The sequence below is a fragment of the Musa acuminata genome, chromosome BXJ2-6, assembly GCF_036884655.1.
Source record: "Musa acuminata AAA Group cultivar baxijiao chromosome BXJ2-6, Cavendish_Baxijiao_AAA, whole genome shotgun sequence".
NCBI lineage: Eukaryota > Viridiplantae > Streptophyta > Magnoliopsida > Zingiberales > Musaceae > Musa > Musa acuminata.
In genome coordinates, this window is record NC_088343.1 from 11408701 (window position 1) to 11432608 (window position 23908).

Genomic DNA, 23908 nt, shown 5'->3' on the forward strand with positions numbered 1-23908 from the left:
AATGGGTGTGATTATTTCAAGGTTGTTCTACTTTCAAGATAGATGTAAACACCGACAAATAGGGAAGATGAGATAATGATAATGACACGAAATGATGAGATAAAAATGATAAGAGAAAGATGATAGGATCGAAATGATGGAGTGAGAGCTATAAGCCTCGTTAAAAAAAGCATGATAGCTTTGAAAAAAAAAAAAACTATGGTGATAAAAGATATTTAAGATATTAAAAAGAATAAATGTATCAAATAAAACAAAAGAAAACGGAAGGCATCATCGCCCACGTCTTTTGGGGTCTGAGGTTGCTACTTTCCCCTGCCGAAAAGCTAAAAAAGGTGGCGCATTTCCAGGGTACGTGAGCTGCACAAAGCCTCCAAGCACACAGAGCAGAGACAGAAGCTAAAGCATTCATTGCTCCACCATATTGCCATAAGATTGCCATATTATGCTGCAGCTTTCCCGATGCCACGGGAATCTTTCCCCTCCCCTCCCCTCCGGTGTTCGTTCACATGTGAGAGTGAGCGAGCAAAGCTCAGCCCCATCACTCTCACCTTCTCATCATTGCACTCTCGCTCGCCAATCAAACACCCACCACATATAGTCGACACAACCAGTACTTGGCATCATGGATAGATCGAACGCACGATTTTTACAGCGAGGCCTTCGTCCTAGTCTACTCTCTACGAGAACCGAGGAGATGAGACACAGTGAAGGCTTTTTACTGTTACTGCCAAAATCGGACGGCCGGGAATAAGCGCGGCTCAGATTTGATCGCCCATCGCCCGGATCGGGTCGCTCTTCGATCTCGCCAACGGCGACTGCGACCCTGCGAGATCAGAGAGCCCGAGGCCTCAGGAAGCAAGTAAAGCAAGTAAGAGCACTAGGGGACACCGCCGGTGACCGTATCTAGGATCGGGTGCGTCGTCGCTCGCGTACCTTTCTCCGGGGCGGTGAAGGAACGCTTGCAGTGGGCGATGGCGCTCTGGATCCCGTCCTGCTGCTCCAGGAGCGTGTCGTCGCGCCGCTGTGGCGGCGGTGGAGGAGGCGGGACCGCGGCCACGGTCGCCGACGCCGACCGGATCTTCCCCAGCCGCTTCCCGACCACCCTCAGCCCCGCCGGGAGGCCCTTGACCCCGCCCGCGCTCGCCGCAGGCGCCGGCGCCGGCGTCGTTTCCTCCGGCTCCACCTCTCCTGGCGCTGGCTCTCCGGGAAGCCTCGGCTTCTCGCCGTGCTTCCTGGAAGCCCTGACGTAGAGCGGTTTGATCATGTTGACGTACTTCTGAACGACTTCCCTCGCCAGCCTCTTCTCCTCCGCCGCTGTGACGGAGACGGCGGTGTCTTCCGCTTGCGGTTTCACCGCCCGGTTGGCCGAGGAGTTCCGGGAGCTGTTGTCCCGTGTGAAGAGCGAGATGATGGGTAGCTCTTCCACCTTAAACTTCACGAAGAACCTGCTCTGATGCTGCTGAAGTTGCTGCCTCGGGGAGGCACCAGCCACGGCGGCGGCATTGGGCTCCGCAGCGGTGGGTTTGGGCTTGCGGAGCCCGAGCAAGAAAACACGAAACTTGGTGGCGGATCTGAGGATGGAGGCCGCCGGGAATTGGGGTTTATTGTCAGACTCGGAGGCCGCGATCACGATCGAGGAAGGTCCCAAAGGGACGAGCTTCCCCTTGAAGAAGAGGTCTTCAGTGGGGGAGAAATCCTCAGTCCGGATGTCATCACCCCCTCCTCCGCCGCCGCCGCCGCCACCATTTCCGACGGAACTCAGCTCGAAGTTGAACTCGCCCTCTTCCACCTCGTCGTCGACGGTAAGGGCGGGGAACTCGAGGTCGAAGAAGGGTCCTTCATCGTCGTCGTTGTCGCCGCTGTCATCCGTGGTAGCCGAGGAGGGGCGTAGGAAGGCGGTGGCGACCACAGGGGTGGCGCTGCAAGCGCGAAGGGTTTCAGCGACGGTGGATCCTCCTCCTCCTCCTCCACCGCCGCCGCCGCCGCCGCCCCGCCAGTATTTGAGCAGGGTGAAGGATTCCATGGTCGGGAGAGCCAGGGGTGAAAGCCGACCTTTAAACCCTTTACTACCAATTACTAAGAAAGAGTCAGAGGACTGCCTTTCCTCTCTTCAAACTTCAAACTCTCTCCTTTTCTTCTTTCTCCCAACTTTTAACGGCGGTGTAAGCCAGCAAAAAGCGAGAGAGAGAGAGAGAGAGAGAGAGAGAGAGAGAGAGAGGGGGGGGGGGGGGGGGATGCAGTCAGTCAGTCAGTCAGTCGCTGAAACAGCGGCAGCAGATGAACAATATTGCTCCGTGCGGAGGCTTTTGCGGTGCACGAGAAGGAGAACACTGCGAAGCACACCGAGATGCTCTACATCAATCGTTCACGTATTGGTCGTTTGACTTTGACCGCCAGTCATGCAAGATTCCGAAAGTAACGCCGTAAGTCGACTTGGCTCATTCAACGAACCGTTACATCGGGCCATGACACGTTGCAATCGACGTCCTAACCTTTTTACCCGTACTTACATCACGGTAACGGTATCTATTCCCACACCTCGAAGCAGGTAGAAGAAACATATAAAGCTGGTTAAATCCCTCCATATAAAAATTGTAAGAAAATTAAATTGCAATAACGTGACGTTTGGATCTCCGTATGTCCGATCCCTTATCAACAGTATAATCCCTTAGGACCGCTTGTCGTTCATTACGGGTGTGTCCAATGCAACTCGTCCGATCAACATCCGACGCCTAATCTTAAAGCTAATCTACGTTGTTATCCTATCATTCACCACATGGCATGCCTTGTTTCCCTAAGTGACAACTATATAATGTATCAAATGCAATTTATCTTTGCAACATATAGAACTAAATAACCAAAGATAACTCCCTGCTCATTCGATCAAGTAGAGTCGGCTATGTTTTTTCCATGTAAAACATGAAAAACAATCGATCACCTTAAATTAATTTCAAAACGAAAACAAGCACACTTCGTCTTAACAAGAGTGCAGAATTCAGAGAAACTAAAACAAAAACAAGCATCTCTATTCATATTTGACAACTAAACACTGCATTGGAAACAAATCAAGAACATACAAGTGGATGATGACATTACCTGCTCTTTCATGCTGATCATGGCATTTGGCTGATATAGAGGCAGTCGAGAAGGAGTTAGTTACTTGACCTTCTTCACAAGAGCCGATGTCCTGAACTTGGCATCATCCTTGATGAAACTCCACCAGAGGTAGGTGAGGGGAATGGTGGTGGCGTGCCACAGAGCATGGGCATCGGCGTATCCATGAAAAGGAGGGAAATCATAGATCTCCAAAAGCATCGCGAGAACACATCCGAATACAACTGCCCAGAGCTTGAAGCGTGAAGGATGACGAGTTACACCACCCCAAATTGCCCACATCAGAAGTTGAGAAACACCCATCAGAAGGCACACTTTCATGTTCCACCCTGCCAAAATCAAAAAGAAAGATTAGAGAATAATGGGAAACATATGTGGGTTAATGGTTGTCAAAGCCATATTTGGGATATTCACTGAACTTCAAAACAAAGAGAACATAGCTTTCCGTATGCATTAAGATGACCTTTAATGAGATAAAGCAGGATGGTTGATTTGACCATCCTTTGCCATCCCAACAGATATTGACCATTGCGTCATGATGACAAGATGGCTTCTTACTTTCAGGAGTAGAACAAAGACTTTATAAAGCAGGGTCACCAAAGGCATCTTAAAGAATTTTGTACTATTTGCTAAATTCAACTAAAAGTGAGATAACTGATCTTGCATGTGGATTTGGCTGACAGATGAGAAATCTAAGTTGAAACTCTCCCTTCTTTGTAGACTTGCTATATTCCTTACTGTGACAATATTAATCTGAGATATTAAGTAGATTATGATACGAGGAGATAGAACCATAAGCATCTACATCTACAAGACAAATAATTAACGTTTACAAAGATACTTGTACCTTTACAAAGAGAATCTTGAAACTGTGTTGAAATAGTATTGCTAAAAAGAATAGCCTAGTGCATAAGATTACTGCCAATGTAGAGTTGAAGAGAGTATGCAGTCTTACTCCTACAAATAGTGAGGTTATTTCGGCAACAAACAATGCAGTCTTACCTATTATGTTTATCAAATAGGATCAATTAGTTTCTACAATGTCACTGGTCTATATTGGTTTAATAATAGTTAACTACATAACAAGAACTTATGATTTTAAACAATAAGCAAGTCGTGGATATGGTACCAAGAGAGAGAGAGAGAGACAGATAAGTGAAATTGTCTTCTTTAGGTTCAAGGATGACATGGGCAATAATAAATGTTAAACTTCCTGTTAGAATCACTTAGCATCTTTTGGTCAAAGCTTAGGAATCAAAATCTGAAACTATAATCTTAAAAAACAGAACAAGACATCTTACAAGGTAATATTAGCACCAGGATAAATGAATCACCAAGTGGTGTCAAGTTCACTAACATGTTAATTGAGGTTCTAACTATCATACTCAACAAATTCAAATAGTAAAAAGAAACTGTGCATTAAGTTATCTTAGTTGGCTTCTTTGATAAATACATATAGATAATTAGGATGATCTCTTCGAGTTTATATTTGTTAGTACCTGAAAATGTAAGCCAAATTTCTATAGAACATGCGTGCTTATGGTAGAAAGTGTGCAATGGTTGTTTGCCAAGTTATGCAATCTTCGAATGTAACCTTTAGAGAACGATGCACAGAAGTAGCTGCTATAAGACGGTGGAAATTGAAATGCATGGTCATGAAGGTACTGGCTAGCTTTTGACAGATTATTGCAAAGTACTATGCTCGAATACCGTCTTTGCCACTTACCCTTTGCAAAAAAAAGAAAAAAAAAAAAATGCATGGTTGTAACCGTCCTCCATGCTAGGAGTGTGTCCTGTGTTCTTCAATTATGTACAAAAAAGATGAAAACAGGAAGAAATCAATGCACAAGACTCCCACCAGTACAGGATATGCAGAGTCAATGTAAGCAGTCTTAACCCCCGCCCATAAAGAAAGAAGTTATTCAACGCATTACATAGAGTCGAGCTAATCTCAACAAAAAATTAATGTCCTGCGTCAGGTGGTCAAAACATATGCTCCCAATGCATAGAAAGAATGGCTACAATCACAAGTAAAATTAAGGAAGTTGGCTAACAAATTCGAAAATGATAAGAGACCTTACCGTAGTCCATTTCATAGAAGTTGAGGTACAAGATATGTGTAGTCACAAAGGCTAAAATTGGGGCTGCAAACATGACCCTCGAAGCCTCATCCTTCACATCGAATACCCTTAGTAAACACAAAATGAGTGAATAGCCAAGAACAGCCACAGCAGATGAATAATCCAACTTTTCCGTCAAGTCAAAGTCTCTGCAATAGGTTGATCACCATCACCATAATAGAAAGCATCAAGCTGTAAATGGAAGTTTATATGGGGACCAAGTTTGGTGAGATACCGAGTATGGAATATAGCACTCCAGAACCAAGCATTCATGGATAAGACACCATATATATGCCACAATCCACTGTATTCATAGTATGTCCTCCGACTCTGAGGCCTAACAGGTAACTTGTAACGTAGTAAGATGAAAAAGGTTAGCCAGCCAATGAAATGCATCAATAGATTGAATGCCGAGAGGACAGCAGAAAGAGGCTCCTGCAAAGAAAACATAAACAAGGGGAGTTACCACCAAAGTAATAAAATGAAATAAGTTTAACATTGTACAAAGTTTATCTGCAAACCAGAGGAAATGAACAAACCTGGAAAATGAATACACGTTTGAAAGGCCATTTTCCATGATACTTAACAGGATGTTGACCAAGTTTTTCCCGTTGATTTTCTCTCTGCATCATACAGTAGTACCGGCAGTCACTCCTGCAGTTCAGTTGCTTCCATTGCAAGTAAAGTGGCTCTTGCATATACCATGAACTGTCGAGAGGCACATCACTGTTTTGAAACTGGCAGTGCCGAATGGATTGGTCCCCAATATCTCCAGTCTTTTCACATTGCCCAACACAATTTCTGGCATGTCATGAAGTGTGAAATTTAGTTTCAAGCTCATGTTGAAAGAAAATCCAGGTCCAAGTAATACCTTAAGTTTAACCTATATTTAATAATCTAAAACCAGGCTGAAAAAAACCTCTTACTAACTTAAGGAAAAGAATATTAATGCTTACTTACTAAAACAGGCAGCAGTTCAAGATTTCATACAAGCATAAAAAATTAACCATGTTAGACAACACAGTAACACACCTCTTTATCAAAAACTCGAAAATCTTAATGGTCTATAGCTTTCTGCCAATGTTCATTGTGAAACAAGAAGCACAGATTACTAAAGCAGCTCTATCTGAATAATATTAAATGGTGCCTGATTTGGATGCCAATAATTTCAACAATAGTAGGTACTGATGTTAGAATAACATGATTCTCTAGCACACCAAAAGTATGATATTCGGTACAAGAATGCACCATTGTCACATATCAACTGTTCAAGAAAACAGTCCTTCACATCTACTGAATGATCCAGTCACTTTCTTGTAAATGAAATATAAGTTAAAAACTCTAAATATAATTAAGCACATAACAGCATGAAAATGAGAATACAAAAGGCCCAAGATCCATGTGAGACCAACGGAGGGGGCATCGTGGCTTTGATTGTCAAAAGAAGTAAGCTACTTACGCATGCTGACCAGTGACTACCCTATTTTGAAAATAACATAAAAAACATGCCATTCATTTATAGACAAATTGATTATGTTTAGTGGTGTGACATCAAAATCACAATAATTGAATAGGTCATATGCAAATTCATAGTACTTGGAACTTAGCTGTGTGAAACCAAAGTATAAGCACAATAATTGAATCCACTTTGCCATGAAGACACCTTTTATCCAGAATTTTGTAATGTGCTTCTGAGTCAAATCGAACTGAAATTCTTTGAAATAACTATTGTAAAATGCAGCCAGACTTTGTATTCACTAAGATGTATTATTCCATTTTGAGAGTGATGCAATGATCAGCTTAATAACTTTTAAAGTATATTTAAGGACGAAAATACTTCCCAGTAGATAACGATATCAAATTAGTTCTAAGGAAAAGAGATTAACTCATCTCATTACGTAGGCCAACAACAACAAAACTGTAAGTCCCAACAATTTGGGATTGACTACATCGATCTTTTGCCGCTATTGAGATATGTAAAAAATCATATGTTTAGTTAAGCTTAGAGTATTTACATCTTTATTTATAATTTTCATTAAAGTCTTTTTAGATGTTCTTCTATCTTTTCTCGTACTACTAACATTAATTATTTCATCTCTTTTGACTACCGCATCCGGAGGTCTCCTAAGCACAAGCTCATATCATCTTAAACGATTTTCTCTTATCTTATTTGCTATCGAAGCGATACCTAGTTGTTCACGAATAAAAGTAATTTTTTTCTTTTTTTCTTAGTGGCTCCACACATTCATCTCAACATTTTCATCTCAACAATACAAATTTTTTACATATGTTGTTTCTTAACTGCCCAACACTCTGATCCATAAAGCATTGTTGGTCTCACACCAGGAAAGGTATCTCATTTTGCAGGCCACTTGTTCAAATTTGACCCATGGATCCTACAACAACATTCTATTTCTAGCAAGAACTTAAGCAAAGATTAACAACGACATAAAAACTTTTGTGGTCACTGATATCAAGGAGCTTACACCAAGTAATGAATGCTATTTTTCTGAATTAATCATCGATCACTTGATTCTTAGATAGAACAAATTATCATTAAAATTCTGCAAATCAAGTGCAACTTGGCTAGATCAAGTTTCAGTATGTTCTGTGCATATCATTGTTAAGCTTATAATCCAATCCAGTCAAGATCATGCGTATCACGTCCATTTAGATATCCACGAAAGAACAAAATTAAAAGGTCGAACACTTCACTTATGTTGGGGGCCTTGTTGCATAGATCTACATCAGGTAGAGTTATAGACGACTGTCCCAAAGCCAATCAACATGCTACACTTCAACAGGTATTTCCGTATCATCTCTCCAACATTGTTCAGATAAAACAAGGAACCTATCGTACCTGTAGAGCGAATCCGCGTCGCCGGCGCTGGCATTAAGAGCTCCAAATAGGCATCCGAATGCAATAAGAAGCGAAATCCAAGTGCCGACACCCATCTCGCTCAAGAGAGCTACAGATTCGGATGACAGGCAGCTTCGACGGAGGGATTCGGAGCTAGATCAAGATGCCCTGAAGAACAGTCCACCGGGCCGGCGATGCAGACGAGAAAGAACGCTTTCCCAAGTCTACAGAGAGAGAGAGAGGGAGAGAGAGAGAGAGAGAGAGAGAGAGGAGAGACGACTTCGCGTAGACTGGAGGCGGAGGCCGTTGAAGGAGGGAGGGGAGGGATTGTTCACGGCGGATCAGAAGAGGGTTAAGATCTGACCGCCCATGTCCATCATCGAGGGGTTCGATCTTGATGGACGGTTGGATCGTGTCGATAATGGTCGCCAAAACAAGAAATCTAGAACCTTCTTCGGCTTGGGGCACTCTTAGAATGCTATTTGTTACACAGCTTTCAAGCTTTTTGTATCGATGTTTACCTGAAGACCTTAAGCACAGATATGAGAAACCAATAGAAAAAGATACAGTGCATCCCTCACTGACAATTTAGGCCACATCGACAAGCAATTATGAATGAAGCCTAACAGGCTGAGGAAGTATAACCTCATGGGTGTTAATGTAACATTTGAGACCACAACAATCAAAATACTTAAAGAGCAAACAAACATGAATCCTAAAGAGCAGTACGTCATATGGTCCAAAACTCTACAAGGGACCTTGTTATGTAGAAATCCAGATTACATGATAAGCCTAAGAACTGTACATCTGTACATTTTTCGCTAGCAACAACAAATTACATCAGACCTAAAAGAAGAGAGAAAAAAGACCACACGAACTATCGCGCTTACATTTACACCAACACCACATGCTAACAGAACAACTCATTGTCTATTATGTAGATTAAGGGGGAAGAACCTACAGCACGGATTGGCTCCCACAAGGCGAACAATTACCCCTTATTTGGATCAGTTGAATTACAGGCATGTTTCTACCCAACAGCTAAATCACCAATGATGTGTGCTGACGAAGTGCCGCAGATAAATCAGGTCACACAGGGAACAAACATAGGAGACCGGTATTTTGGACTTCAAACACGGTTCCCCTGTTTGGAATTACCACCATCAACTTGGCTTGTAGAATCGCCACCGAGACTTGCACCGGTGGCCAGCATTGCGATGAGACTCCCGCCATGCACCCTACCTTCTGGAACAGAAGCCATCCTAGAATTAAGAGGGTTTGTAGTATGCATATGTTCCTTCTGATCACACCCACCAAAGCTTAAGAGGGTGCTCTTCCCATTTTTCATCTCCAGGAGACCCTCTAGATCAATAATCTCTTTCATCTTCTCATGCTTGCTGAGTGTTCCATTCTCTGAAGTTGCAGCCATCAGTTGATGCCCACCATGTACACAATGATCTTCCACCAGTGCAGTGTGTGCAGCACAGAGGCCTTTCTTCCCCCTAGCAAAACGGTCACAAGGAGGGCCACCATTACCGAGATTGGAACCAGGTTGGCCCCAAAAGCAACGCTTACCACCCCCATGAGCCTTGCAGAAGTCAGTACTACCCTGAGCGCTCTTTCCACAACCTTCAACCTTGCACCTCTTTCCACCACCATGACGAACACAGAAATCTGTCTTTCCTCTAGCACTTTTAGTGCACTCTGGTGCAGCACACCTTTTCCCACCACCGTGAGCTACACAGAAAAGGGTACCACCATGCACGCTCTTTGTGCAACCACCTTGAAATGCGCAACGCTTCCCTCCACCATGTGCCTTGCAGAAGGTTGTGCTTCCTTCAGCCCCCTTTGTGCAACCCATGTATGTGCACCTCTTACCCCCACCATGTGCCTTGCAGAAATTTGTGCTGCCCTGTGCACCCTTTGTACATTTAGGATGTCTGCAACGTCGGCCACCCCCATGGGAAATGCATAAGCCAGAACGGCCTTCTGCACTCTTGGTACAATTCTCCTTTTGGCATCTCTTGCCACCACCATGTCTTATACAAAGACCAGATTTTCCCCTTGCTGCCCTAGTGCAGTCTTCATGGCTGCAACGACGACCACCACCATGAGCGATGCACAAGTCAGTGCGACCTTCAGCACTCTTGGTGCAGCCAAGATACTGGCATCGCCTGCCACCTCCATGAGCTTTGCAGAAGATGGTCCTGCCCTCAGCTCCCTTGTGGCAACCTTCTTTCTGGCACCTCCGGCCACCACCATGAGCTATACATAGTCCGGAAGCACCTCTGGCTCCTTTTGCACATCCAGGAAACTGACAATTTTTTGTATTACTATTGCATTGTTGTGCTTGAGTAATCCCGGAAGTGGCAACTGAACTTTTCAGCATGTGCATCATGGTTGAGGAAGAGGAATCTGGCTGTCCAGGAGATCTGGCATAAATCATTGAGTTGGAGAAAGAACTTCCCACTGTGTCAGTGCTAGTTAAGTGTGGCAGTAATTTATTCCCATGCTTCTGGCGTGATGATGTTGATCCTTTATCAACTGATCCATCGTCAACTGCTGGCACTTGACTAACAGTTACTGGTTTGTCCAAACGAAAATAATGATGAACCGAGTCTGGAACTACACCAGTAATAACAGATTCAGATGGGCCTACCGATAAACTTAACTGAAGATCAAAGTTAGGCTCAGCATTCATCATCTTTGGAACAGAAACAGCAGATTTCTTTGCACGTTCTGTGTTTTCATTGGCAAGATTAAGATCAAAATTTAGTCCAAGATCCATGGAGGACCCATCATCAGTTTCCTTGGCTGAAGACATGGTGCAAGCTGTTGCAGAGCTCTTCTTGCTGCTATCTGAAGAACTTGATGGTCGGCCTAAACCTAAGACTAATGAAGCATTTTCTGTACCAGTTCCATCAACATCACACCACTTCCTCTTTATCCCTTTCAAACTCAAATCGTTAGGACCAGAGGGGCACGGGGAACCAATCCGCAATGTAGTATCAGTGTGATACTGAGCCAAACTCTTAAAAGCATTTCCAGGTGAGACATTCAAACCAAGTCTGAAAAGCTGAAGCCTATCATCCATAACAGCAATTGGCAGAAAAGATCACAACCTCAACAATATATCTTGACAGGAAAATAAACAGTTGCCTAACTTCCAGGGCTGATTGAGATTAAGAATCAGAACAAGTATTCATGATCTCTGAAAAGGTCATTGCAACCTCCACTGACAAATCCTGATGTATCACAATGATCCATTTACCAAAAACTTCGAGGAGTTACTTCTGTACTTAGTAGAGTCTTAGGTTCGGCATCAGACTATGACAAGCAGAAACTGGTATCAAGAAAGACACCCAGGCAGTGAAATTTTCCGGTTGAACAAGTTAATTAAAACATTACTTGCTATAACTGGAGCTAGATCCAACAAATTAGTTTCTGCACAAACCAACTATAAAAGTCAAATATAACATAGAAAAAGCCACCCACAACTAGCATTCATTCTCCTAAGAAAAAGACAAAAAATAACACTTGAAAATTCCTCCACAACAGTAGAACAGACCAGACAATCAAATGTAGAAGTGCCTGGCAGAGTTGATTCCGAGGACTTAACAAATCCATAGAAATTTCACATGAAAGAAAGCACACCTTAGAAATTGAAAATCACATGGTACAAAAACCACAACCATCTAAGATCAAATATAAGTAACATAAAAACCATGAATGAGATATTTGCGATTAGTTGATGAGTTAAGCAATACTTGTATATTGCAGTACAGCAAAACCATACAACCAATTATCAATTGATAAAAGATTACATGTATTTTTAAACACACGGAAACTACAACAGTACTGGTGCACTATACTGCTACTATAACAGTGCACTGCAACAGTAACTATACTGTTGCAGTGTTACAGTGCACCGTACTGCTACAGTACCCCCCGCAACAGTGCACTGCTACAGTCGGACCGGTACATACCGCCTCATAATAATGAATCCAGAATGATAAACTCCACCTAAACATCCAAAAGAACCATCCGGACATGCTGGTCCCAAGGACTTATAGGTCCCTAACAGGTTCCTTCTAGGAAAGGGACACACTCCGAAGGTCACATAGTTTGCTCATGCACAACACTTGAATCAAAACCATCAAAGATCGAAAACAAAGTAATACACAAAGAATGAAGTAACAGGATGACTTATTACCTACTATCTTAAGTTGAAGAAATGCAAGAGCTTAACAAAGTGTCAATCGTAGCAGGCAAAGCAAGATCAAACAACCAATCATCAATTTAATACTGTTTGGCAGGATTTCTCATACACAGTGAATCTCAGTGACAAGTGATGTGTAGGTAAACCTAACAGTTATTTAAATGTTTACTCAAATAGTTGATATAAAGAGCACCATAGGACTAGTGTAAAGGGAATACAAGTGAAGTGCTTGCTTCCCATGTACGACAGGCTCTCTAAACGGTGTTAATATAAAAGGAAGTATGATATCTTATTTTCACTTGTATGAATACAATAATTTAAAGTATCCATGTTTTCCAGGACAACCCACTGCATGAGGCAACAATATCCACTTTATCTGAAGCATAGCAAGGGAACTTTCTGGCCACAAAATCCTTAGCTGCATTGAAGCATCATAAAGGATCTTTATAAAATGATATGGTATGTGTGCAAAGCACAAATTAGAACATAGTAGTTCTGTATTTGAGTTATTAAATTCAAATTCTTTTTCCTATTTGTATAGTCTGATAATCGATTCTAATTGTCTAACCTATCCACATTATATGGCTTTATACAGTTTGATTTCCATTATCCCCTGCTCTTTAAAGGCGATACAGTTCTTTTGTGAAACATATCGGCTTCTAAAAACCCATGACTGTGAAAACTAGGTTTTGTGGTGCACTCCACCTACAAATAGTCCCCATCTTTGAGATGGTCACATCCTTATTCCTCTGTAATACTTTCTGACGCATAAAACCTGGAATTTGTTCCTGTCCACATCTTTTTATCCTATTTACATCTCAAAACCCTCCTAAGAGAATCCCATCATTCTTGATGTCTCCATACTTCTCCTTTCTTTTTACCATCTATCCCTTTACATTAGCTTGTAAAGCTCCATTAAATGAATTGTGAAGCAAGATCCATTAGGACATCCTTCGTTGTGAGGACAGAGTACAGTGAGAAATCCAAGTAATATTGAAATAAACCAATTTCTAAAACATGTAATTCTCAGCGAGTGACACAATTTGTTGTAAGCTATGGAACAAAGATCTAGAAGGTCCTAATATACAGAACTGCACTGAAGATGTCATAGATATTTTGTTGATCCTTGCAGATTTGAAACATCTGTAAGTGATGAAGGATGTCCTGAACTTTCTGCAGAAGCACTGCAAACCAGGGAAGATCTGTTTCCAACCTAATCTGATATCACACTGCAGACATAATGCTGCATAAATACCAGAAAAGCATTATAATAGAGTTAGACAGCTGAAAAACAAATGATATTCGAGGTTACTGAGTTGCTTTTACTGGCATACTAGGTTATATGAAGAAGGAAGCCTGTTGTTTCACATGTTCAGGGCAGAGAAGATATATGGGAGGAATGAAGGGAAAAGAGGAGGAAGAAAAAGTGGGAGAACAGGAAGATGGACGAGAGAAGGGAAAGATCGAGAAACAAAGAGACAGGTTATTTTTTTCCCCAAATTCTCCAATACTACAAAGCTTCAATTCCACTAGTAGGCAGAGGATCCTTATTTGTTTAGGACATAATATCAGGAAAATATATTTTAAAAATAAAGAAATTCTAATTGAAGCAACCAGTAATTGACCAGCTCAAGTTTGATCTCATGTCAAATTCTTCATACAAAAAAATCTTCAGATCAAATCCAAATTATCCGAAGTAGACTTGTACCAGTTTATTTAAGACTAACCTGTTCTAAACTAACCAATACCATTGGATCAAATCAAACAAAAACAGGAGTATAAACAGTCACAACTTGCTATCCAATCAGGAGATGCCAGTTCATGGAGGCCTGGATCGCGTGGTAGCCCCTAATATTTCAGATAGTATAGATCTAGTTCTGGGTCAGGGATCAGACCAGTATTGGGCACTTAAATAATTTCTTTCTACTAATGCACCGAGCATCTGCCAAAAAGCATAATAAAGATGAGGATATGTCTCCAAGCAACCCCTCAGAGCAGTTCACCATATACCATTACATTTATAATATATATCACTGTACATAAGCCCTCAGTGTATATTTCTAATCCTTAATATAAACATTATGGGAAAAATAAATTTTGTAATAAGATCAAAAAAGTTACTACTATACATATGTACGAGACATCAGGAAAATAAAAGGTTCCTCAACACAGAAGCAAGTAGTTATAACCAGAAAAAAAAAAAAAAAAAAAAAAAAGCTCCACTATGCAAACATAATAAGGGACCCAATAAAAATCTTCTAAAATCAAGAAAAATGTGCACTAGACAGAAGAGGATTTCACCATAAGACCAAACAACAACATGAAGCCCATTGACAAGCTTACCGCAGGATTCTAAATATAACAGCACATGGAATCATTAAAGATAAGTAGCAATTTACAATCTGCAGTCAGTCTGAAGAAGCATACCAACCTCAAAAACTTGATGAAGTGGTGAGCAACGGACAGATCCAGACCTCACGATGCTAAAGATAGGTGATGGTGATGACGATAGATCTATCTGGATCAAATAAAGTGAAAAAGTGGCAAGAGAAAGAGTTACTACTACTTCATATTTGTTTTCTATCGTACAAGACTCAGTGGCACCGACTTGAAGATCAACATATCGCACTACCTTCCGTCTATTTATAGGCCATGGACATATATCGAGAAAGATCCACAACTTTCAACCACAGAATAAAGACGGAAAGCTGTCTTGGAAATCCGAGACAAAGAATCACAAAATAAAAATACAACAACAGGAATCATATCGATAAAACAAATAAAATCGGCCAAGACGTTAGGAAAAGAAAAAAAAAGACCAAACTAGAAGTGAAAAAACACTGAGAACAACTGAAATCCGAATACGATGGATACAGACAACTTCTTTCAACAAAATCGAAACCCTCCATACCGACGACATCACGCAATAAGCACAAATCTGCGTCCAACAGAGGCACGGCAAGAGAAAATTCCATCAAAACACCAGATTCCTCAGAACCGATTAGGAAACGGAAGAAGATAACCAATCTACAAGGCGGATGTAAATGCACCGGAGATCTGCAACCCGGACCAATAAGAGACAACAAAACTAATGGAAAGGGACCTTACATCGGATCGAGGCTTCCAAAGAACAAGGAATCGAAGATCTCGAGCGGTAAAGCGATAAAAGCTAGGGTTTTCTTGTTTCTTCTGCTTGCCTTCCCACTCCTCCCCCGCTCTCGCGGACGGCAGCGGAAACCAGAAACCACACGGATGCTGAAAGAAAGGGGCGACGCGAATGCGTTAAAAGTAGGCGTCGTTTTTGCATGGAAACCCCTTTAGACATTTATATTAATGTATATGTTTTTCGCAGGTTGAGATTTGTATTTGTGAATTTACCCTAAAAATTGCAGTAAAATCAAAATTAGTCTTTGCTGGACTTAACATCAAAATTCCTTTTTTTAACTATCGATAACCCTCTGACTATTTATAATCCTAAAAAAATTAAAATATTTATTATTATTATTTTATAATTCTTATTATATATTTATTATATTATTTTTTTTATACTATCGTCTTCTCTAATCTTATACTTGTTGTCAATTCATCGTCCCCTTATCTCGTGCTCTTCACCCCTTTAATATTATCTTTCGAAAAGAAAAAAAAATAATATAATATTTATATCTATTTTATGATAGAATAATTTTAATTTTTTTTAAAAAATATATATAATTATCAATGGTAAAAAAGGAATTGTGACTAGTACTCAAGTACTGTATGGTAAATAATACAGTACTTAAGTACTGTATCATATTCTATGTTGTAGGAGGAACGATACGGAAATAGCATGCTTTTAACGGGCATAAATGCAAAAGTCGCTAGGAAAGGACAACAGGCGCCCAACAGGGGTGGCGGCGCAGGGTTGCGGTCACGTGGTCGTTGTAATGAACACGTCATCTCCTACGTCAGATCAATGGCTGCGAACGTGGGAACCACCTGTAATGGGCGGAGATGACAAAACAAGTGTTGCCACGTTTTCGTCGCGGTAAAACGAGCGGTATGCCGATGTCACAAGTGGGGCCCAACTGAGCCACCACTCTTCCTCCGGGACGTGGGTGGGTAGGTTTACGCGACGACAGCAATTACTTTTCCCACTCTACCAAGAATCCCACCCTTCTCGGTGATTGCCGAATGAGGTCAAGGTGGGACCGCGTAAGACTTTTCAAGCTGGTGCATTGCAGCGAAGCGAAGGGTCGGGGCTTGGTAGATTCGGACGAATCTGCCATCCGCTGTTTCTGGGTTCCCTCGAGCCACGAAAGATTCTTCTTCTTCCTGTCGACACTGTCCAAGGACCCATGAGAAGTGTTCGTGGCTCCACTGCTCGCCACGAGGCATTTCTGGGAGCCACTGGTGTCCTCACAGTGTTCACTGCCGAATGAGAGAGGTGGTGAAGTTGGAGAACACTGCAGGCATGCTAGTGACTTGGTGGTGCCACTCAAGCTTAAAGGAGGTGGTACTGTGAGTTGTTGATCAGCTTGCGTATTGGTTAGTCTACCTTTTATGTCAAGAAAAATCTTTATTATATTAACAAACAATAATTTTCACCTCTGTATGGGCAATTTTGGTGCTTGCGCAAGGGATAGTCTAATCTGCAAGACTTGTTCTTCAGCCACACCTTTGCTGTTCAGGAAATTTCTTCATCTGGCTTATGTGATTCGGGTGGAATTCAGTGGCACCAACTGATGAATTACACCAGAGATTTCCATACATTTGGCCATCTACAATCTTGTTTTGTTGTTGCCTGTGACAGACCTCTGTTCTGATGCCACCAGTCTTACTGGATGCTGAGTGTTCTCCATCCATGGCAGGAAAGAAGCTCTATTCCTTCCTCTTTGTAGAATAGATTAAAGCAAGATTTCATGACTCATTAGCAACATAGACTAGTGGTAGTTCTTAGAGGAAGGAGGTCACTTAGCACCTACCTATTCATGAACTAAGTTGCAAAGTGAAACCATTATAAAATGTGTTTTGCCATGACCTAATTGAGTCTAGTAAACACCTTTATATAAATCTATTCACCAGTAATGTGGTGATTCACCTATCTAAAATTCACATGAAAAGGACACAGTGGACCTGAGGAGCACCATCTAACAACCAAGAACATTGTTGTTTAGTGAAACCAGTGATTCAGATTCAGAATGACCTTTTGGATCAGTCCAACTTCCTTTTCTTCCACATCAGAAGTGCATGTGCATGGACTTTGAATCTAAGCCTTGACTGTCAAAGAGAGAGTGTGGCATTAAGAAATGCAAGAAAGCTCATCTTGTCTGCAAGTTCTTGCAAGCCTTTTTCTCTCTTTCCCTCTCTTTGCTTCTTTCTTTGGCAGGACCTATGAGACATCAGATCATGCAAGTTATCCTTTCTTTAATGTTCCTCTGCTGTGCAAGGATGCCTCCAGTAAGCTCCTCTGCAACTTCCTACTGTTCTTTCAGTCATCTGGCTGCTATTCCTTCTTCTATCTGTTTGATGCAGGCCATGGCCATTTTCTTGGATTTCTTAGCTGACTGCGATGGTCATTCTCTGCTCATTGAAGCACAGGGACTAGCAATGAAGTTTCTTGGAAGATTTGTTTGCAGAATGTATTGTTTCTTTAATCTAAATTGAGCTGATTCAATGGACATCAGCAAGCATTTTGTTGCCCAGAAAACGAACGAGTGACCTCTCAAGTCATCCATGAATTCCTTTCACCTATGAAATCACTGAACGCATGTCCATAGGATACAGTGCTGCCTTACGATTCGTGCATCTGACATGATTAAAGGGAATCTAATCAGACGGTCTGCAGCTCAACGGTCTACATAGACATAGCATGGGTCAATTTCTGGCCTTCGGTCTTTTAATTGGGCCGTAAACGGGCTGATGTTGATCCACTTGGCCTCTCGAGCGGGAAGAGTCGAGAAGGGTCGAGAAGCCTCTCGAGCCGAGCGTGCGAATAGTCTGCGCGCCATTCGCTTCGCTATAGCGGACTTCCTCTCCGGAGAAAGATTGTGAAGCTCTTCTCCGGAGTCGAAGGATTCGGGAGAGAGAGAGAGGGGAAGGAAAGAAAGAAAGGGTTCGCAGATCGATTCGCGGTTACTCTCACCAGGTTCGATCATTTCCATGCTCCGCCCTGAATGTTCCTTTTTCGTATCGCGCTTCTTGAAATTTTCGTTCCTTATGATGTGAAACCTAATGGGGTAGGGTTATGTTTGAGTTCCTTTTGTTCGTTCTGATCTGGGAGGGGGTTGCGGAATCGGCTTATGGGGTGAACCAGAGTTCGTGGGGCGAGGGAAATGGGGTAAAATGGGAGCGGAAGCTGCTCTCTCATGGGAGGATTGAGCAGAGATTACTAGACTCGTCGTTTCCCGCTTCTTCGCAGCCATCAGACAACGCAGGAAGAACACTTGTGGTGTGTAGGATAACGCAGGATGGACTCCTATGGATATCAACGCAGCTGATGTTGGAAAACAGGATGGAGATGAAAATAAGAGTCTGCAGACTGATAAATGGAGAAATCAGTTCCCATGGCCAATAATCTGGATTCCTGGTGATCATAAATCAGAAGATGCAGTAAAAGATATGGTGGTGAGAAAATTTGATCAAAATGTTGAAGAAAAATCACCCTCAAAGTTAAAAACCATTCCATTAAAACTTCTTGAGGATAGCACTGTGGTGAATTACTAAGAAATGTGGAGGACAAGCGCAAAACTCTTGGGCATCGAGAAGCATTAGCTGAGAAAGAAAGAAGAACTAAGATCATCCCTGTTAGGCATATAGAAGAGGACATGGATGAGAAGCACAAAATTAAGGAGAAGGACAATTCCCTTAGAATACCTAAAAAACAAGAGAATGGAGTTAACAAGTCATCAGATAGCAAACAATTGTCACAGATCAAGACATTAAAGTTACCTTCTATATGTTGAGAGTGGATCCACTGCCAAGGAAGAAGATGGTAAATGGCACATCGAGGTCTCCTAGTCCACCAGTCCTTAAGGTCAATGAGAAAGCCAACAAGGACAAAACAGAAAGAGAACAGCAAACAGTAAAAGATAAGAAGGAACAGATACCTAAAAAAGAGATTCAGGCAGCAGAACCTTATGTTAAATTGTCAAATGAAGCAGAAAATTCAAAAAAGAAAAGTCAGGCAATGATGACAACTAATCTAAATGAAGAAACTGCTAAGATTATGAATGATCAACAGTCCAACAAAGGAGCAGGACTCAAGGTTATGAAGGTCAAGACAGTAGAGATACTAGAAGGAGGAGGATCAACAACCAATTGATAAAGCACCACGTGAACTCGACGAGGGGAAGAGGCATATGGAGAGCACAGAAAGCATAATTACTGATGGAAAGAAGGCAACGAAAATTTTGTCACAGGAAGATGCAGCAGTTCTTATTCAATCTGCTTATAAAGGATTTGAGGTGAGAAGATCACAACCTCTTGAGAAGCTACGAAAAGTACATCAAATTCGTCAACAAATTGAGGTGGCGAAGAACAAAATTCAAATGTTTGAATCCTCCTCCACAGACCAAGATTTGAAACACAAGGTTGCAGCAAGTGAGACCATAATGAATCTTATGTTGCAGCTGGATACCATTCAGGTGTGTGATCCCACACCTATCTTCACATGGTGCCTTTCTTTCTGCAATGACTAAAAAAATTATTCATAAATGTTAACTCTGTGCCATAAGAGTCAGTTATTGTTTATAAAATTGTATTATCCATATATCTGCATTTTTTAAGGAATCCATTGGTGTGGATTAGCGGGTTATTGGATTTACTTGAAACTTTGAACATGTCTCCTGTTTCATATTTGCTTCAGAAATTAGCTAGTATTCTGCTTTTTTATTTCTATTTTTGATTGATCCATTGTGTATCTGACAGGCGTTGCGCCAAAGTGTCGGAGACCTGAGAAAGTCAGTTGCTAGGGAGCTAACCATTCTTCAAGAAAAGCTTGATTCGCTAGGCAGTCCAGTCGCCGTGGGACACGAAAAGATGAAACTTAAACACCCCAGTCACACAGTTTCTGATTGTGGAGCTACCTCTGCGACTGACCCATCTGTTACTACCCATTTGGTGCCGGAAAATGTCATCACAATCAGCTGAGGCAACTTGTTCGTTGGAGATAACATCTGCGGATGGAAAGGAAGCAACTATCCAACGACAGAGAGATCTAAAACTGTTAGTGACTGAATCTCGAGATTTTGCAACTGGATCAAATAATTTCAAATCATCGAACAGCATAAAGAAATAGCTTTTATGAAAGAGCAATTTGCTTCTGCGGTGAGGGACGCAATTGAATCACATGCTGTGGGGAAAGAACAATCCTTTGGATTGGAAGATGCAATAAAGATTGTAGCATCTACTTCTCAAGAAGTCTTAGAGGCGGCACCCTCTACCTCTGTAGATGAGGTGGCAAAACTTGAGACAGACAAGCATCTAGAATGTCAAGGGACCAACTCTTTTCTCAAACAGGTGAGAGATGAGCTGTCCGGTTCTAAAGCTGGAATTAGTGAGAAGATTGATGTTGAATTGGAGAAACCAATAATGCACTTGGTAGAGGGAGAAGCTACCAAAGTGGCATCTGAGGAATCAAAGCTTTCTTTTAGAACAACTAACCCTGAATCAGTGTGGCGTGTAGAACGCACAGCCGCAGTCTGCATCAAGGAAACTGTTTCACAGGGTGATGAAGTTGATACCAAGCTGGAGGATCTTCAGGTGCCTGAATTGCAAAACCCGGACCTTGTTGAGAAGACAGTGGGAGATACAGATGACCTCCGCATAGTCACAGAAGTTCCATGCTTTGAACATGCTGTCCCCATCACTGGTGTCACCGACAATGGAAACGCTCAAATGCCTAGTTGGCAACTTAGAAAAGCAGGCAGCAGATACTGACAGGATGGGTACACACTCCTTATGGTTCCAACTTACAACGAAGGTCATTCACTGGGAGCTTTTGAACCTGGCCAAGAGAATGGAATCAGTCCAATGCTGTTGCCTGATGCCATCAGTATTATTAAAAATGAAGACATTTCTTCGGATTAAACATTTCGAGCAAACATTGATGTAGAAGGGACAGATGGGTCTGGCTGGATCAGATCCAAGGCTGCTTCCTGATGCAGCAAATATAAAAAAAGATGAATGTATCTATCTCTACGGCTGATACATTCGAAACCAATGTCAATGAAGTTGATGGTGCAGCTTCAGATCAAGAAAGCATGTCTTTTAGCAGACCCGACTCTCTAGCTCGAGGTAAGGCAGAAGGTTTGGCTCATTCGGCAAAGCTGAATGGTATTGCTCCTGATGTCCGTTAAAGCAAGGAAGAGAATGAAAAGTTAACAGAAATGTTAGAGAGGCTGCTTGAGGCACTGCTGGGAGTCATTGCCGATGTTAATGGAAGAGTCAAAGGACTTGGAGAGAAAACTCTCGCAAAAGAAAAGGTGCAAGATAAAAAGTTTCAGACCAAAAATGAACCCTCCTCCCATAAAAGCTGCATCATCCGCTAATAATGTGAAAGTTGCAGCTTAAGATATCTGTATACATATGCAGCATACGATAAGTATAAAATGAAGTGGTTCCCACCCCCACCTTTTTTTTTTTGCTTCATCTTTGTATGTACCAAATGGATTGAAGAATGTGCATGCTTTTCTATTGTAACACCGTGGTGTTTCTTCTCTAGTATCCTTTGGGAATGTCCATGCTTTTGTTTGTAATCCTGGGACTTTTTGTCTCCCATTATTTTCATGTCATGTTCTCTTTTCTCCTTCTTTCGCACTTAAGATGATGGGACCATAGAATGTTGCACTGTAAATATTATTAGATCCCGTTTTCTGGAAAGATTATTATTTTTCTTTTCTTTATTATAATATGCGTATCTTTGTTTTGGTCAGACACCGTCAATACATTGGTCGACAGAATCCATGGAAGCACGCACCGTAAACTCAACCATGGAGAGATGACTCGAATTTTATGCAAACACAAGTGGGTGGAGAGCTCGAGAGAGGAGATGCAAATTGCTCGATGCACCACAACTCAATGTCTCATTCCGCAGAACATTCTGAGCCACTAAAGTCATAGTTTGTGGCTCAAAAACTCTCTCTCTTTCATCTTCTTCTTCTTTAGTCGAGGAGACATAACCCTTTACTCCAACACGCATCTCCATGCTTCTCTCTTTTGTTTACTACCCCTTAACCGCCGCAGTCTCCCCGAGTTTTCCTTACAGAAAGCGCCACCGGACTTCGTTTTCCTGTCTCAGCAGGGAATTGCCGTCGAGTCGGTACAGCCAAATCAATGGACTCCACAGATCACAGCCTTATTCTGAAGTCGACGTCGGATACATCTTTTTGACTATTAGTTCCTTTAGATCTTCTCCCTTCGTCCGCTGCATTTTTAGAAACAAATCGATACTCCTATCTGACTGTTTCCACTTCCGTCACTGCGATCGATTCAAACTGAGGTCTCTCACTTCATCTTCTTGTTTGGACAGATGCATTTTGGTTGCATCACTGATGTTGCAGTCTGATGTGGACTTGGATTTTGCTGCCACAGTCTCCATCTCAAATCAAAGCCTCCGAAGAAAAGGGCATGACTTGAAAGGCGATCTGAGTGGTGCTGCCACTACTCGATGACTTGTCTGTAGCGCACACGCTTTCCATGTCATTTGGAGGGTCAGAAGCAATAGAAAAAGGCATGTTGATCCACCACCAAATCATATGCCTTCATCGATACTAGCTAGTGGTGTCGGAGTTGTCATCTTTGTTGTAACACACACATTACCGATCGCCAAGCAACATATGATTCTGATGGAACCAACAAGTGATGCATGCGCCCACATTTCATTCTTTCCTTCATCCATCCCATCCCATGGAGTCTGCTTGCTTGTCTGCAAAAAGAGGATGCAAAATGAAAAGATTGAATTCCTTACTTGCACCATAAGAAATGAGTCATTTGTTTAGACACACCACTCTTTCTGCACAATAATTGCATTGCATTGCATTCTGATGAACGTTATAGCTTGCAACCCGAAGAATCTAAATGTTCAGTACATTAAACCATCAACTTTTGGATGGTTGAGCAATAGATTTATGTCAGCTTGTGGGGATTCCAATCATACTGCTCACCGGATGGCTTTGTGGGTTACCTTGAGGACAAGCTTGAAAGGTTCTAATTCAAGCAGCATGTCAAGAAAGCCATGAATCCGTGGGAGGATAATAATATTCCTTCAGAGTGTATCCGAAGAAACATGGATATATAAATGAACAATGCACATTGTTTTATCTCATAAATCACATGACTATCATCGTAATCTTATGATAGTGAGAGGGTAACACAACCCACTCAATATATGTCACGTGCTTATATCGTAAATATTCTCTCGATTAATTCGTTACAAAAAAAATATTTTAAATATGATAATAAATATAAGTTATCATTTATTAAAATTATTTCTTTCTTATTCAATACTGATCGGGATCACATCAAGAGCCCTCAACTTCGAGAGGAGTGTTCGAATTTACATCAGTTTTCTTATACATCTGAACTTAAATCAAATCGAACTAATGGAGATATCATCCA

The 23908-nt window shown here is 41.7% G+C and overlaps 3 protein-coding genes and 1 long non-coding RNA gene across 9 annotated transcripts; 1 reads left to right on the forward strand and 3 right to left on the reverse strand.

Moving 5' to 3' along the window:
- Positions 1–202: 202 nt before the first annotated feature.
- On the reverse strand, positions 203–2785 carry LOC135614822 (probable membrane-associated kinase regulator 2). Its single transcript, XM_065112587.1, has 2 exons — positions 934–2785; positions 203–823 (listed from the first exon to the last, which is right to left on the reverse strand). The coding sequence occupies exons 1-2, from the start codon at positions 2021–2023 to the stop codon at positions 759–761; spliced, it is 1155 nt and encodes a 384-aa protein (XP_064968659.1). The 5' UTR covers positions 2024–2785; the 3' UTR covers positions 203–758.
- Positions 2786–2920: 135 nt separating this feature from the next.
- Positions 2921–8472, reverse strand: LOC135614823 (uncharacterized). Its single transcript, XM_065112588.1, has 5 exons — positions 8095–8472; positions 5774–6035; positions 5470–5669; positions 5196–5383; positions 2921–3443 (listed from the first exon to the last, which is right to left on the reverse strand). The coding sequence occupies exons 1-5, from the start codon at positions 8187–8189 to the stop codon at positions 3157–3159; spliced, it is 1032 nt and encodes a 343-aa protein (XP_064968660.1). The 5' UTR covers positions 8190–8472; the 3' UTR covers positions 2921–3156.
- A 331-nt stretch (positions 8473–8803) lies between these two features.
- Positions 8804–15580, reverse strand: LOC135583572 (uncharacterized). Of its 5 annotated transcripts, none has more exons than XM_065112581.1 (3): positions 15422–15580; positions 14745–14831; positions 8804–11538 (listed from the first exon to the last, which is right to left on the reverse strand). In XM_065112581.1, the coding sequence occupies exon 3, from the start codon at positions 11186–11188 to the stop codon at positions 9224–9226; it is 1965 nt and encodes a 654-aa protein (XP_064968653.1). In that variant the 5' UTR covers positions 11189–11538; positions 14745–14831; positions 15422–15580; the 3' UTR covers positions 8804–9223. The 5 variants fall into 5 exon arrangements, with proteins under 5 accessions (XP_064968653.1, XP_064968654.1, XP_064968655.1 ...); XM_065112582.1 differs by having other exon boundaries at positions 8804–11551; XM_065112583.1 differs by having other exon boundaries at positions 14745–14827; positions 15422–15571.
- A 1273-nt stretch (positions 15581–16853) lies between these two features.
- On the forward strand, positions 16854–22047 carry LOC135614824 (uncharacterized). Of its 2 annotated transcripts, XR_010487753.1 has the most exons (3): positions 18093–18437; positions 18533–19935; positions 20219–22047. It is a non-coding gene; the product is annotated as an uncharacterized LOC135614824 (long non-coding RNA). The 2 variants fall into 2 exon arrangements; XR_010487752.1 differs by having other exon boundaries at positions 16854–19935.
- Positions 22048–23908: the final 1861 nt, after the last annotated feature.

Coding starts and splice junctions, on each gene's coding strand:
- LOC135614822 (XM_065112587.1), bottom strand. CDS start 2,023: ATGGAATCCTTCACCCTGCTCAAATACTGGCGGGGCGGCGGCGGCGGC. Junction 824..933: donor CTTCACCGCCCCGGAGAAAG/GTACGCGAGCGA, acceptor CTGATCTCGCAG/GGTCGCAGTCGCCGTTGGCG.
- LOC135614823 (XM_065112588.1), bottom strand. CDS start 8,189: ATGGGTGTCGGCACTTGGATTTCGCTTCTTATTGCATTCGGATGCCTA. Junction 6,036..8,094: donor GACGCGGATTCGCTCTACAG/GTACGATAGGTT, acceptor ATGACATGCCAG/AAATTGTGTTGGGCAATGTG. Junction 5,384..5,469: donor AGTGCTATATTCCATACTCG/GTATCTCACCAA, acceptor AACCTATTGCAG/AGACTTTGACTTGACGGAAA.
- LOC135583572 (XM_065112581.1), bottom strand. CDS start 11,188: ATGGATGATAGGCTTCAGCTTTTCAGACTTGGTTTGAATGTCTCACCT.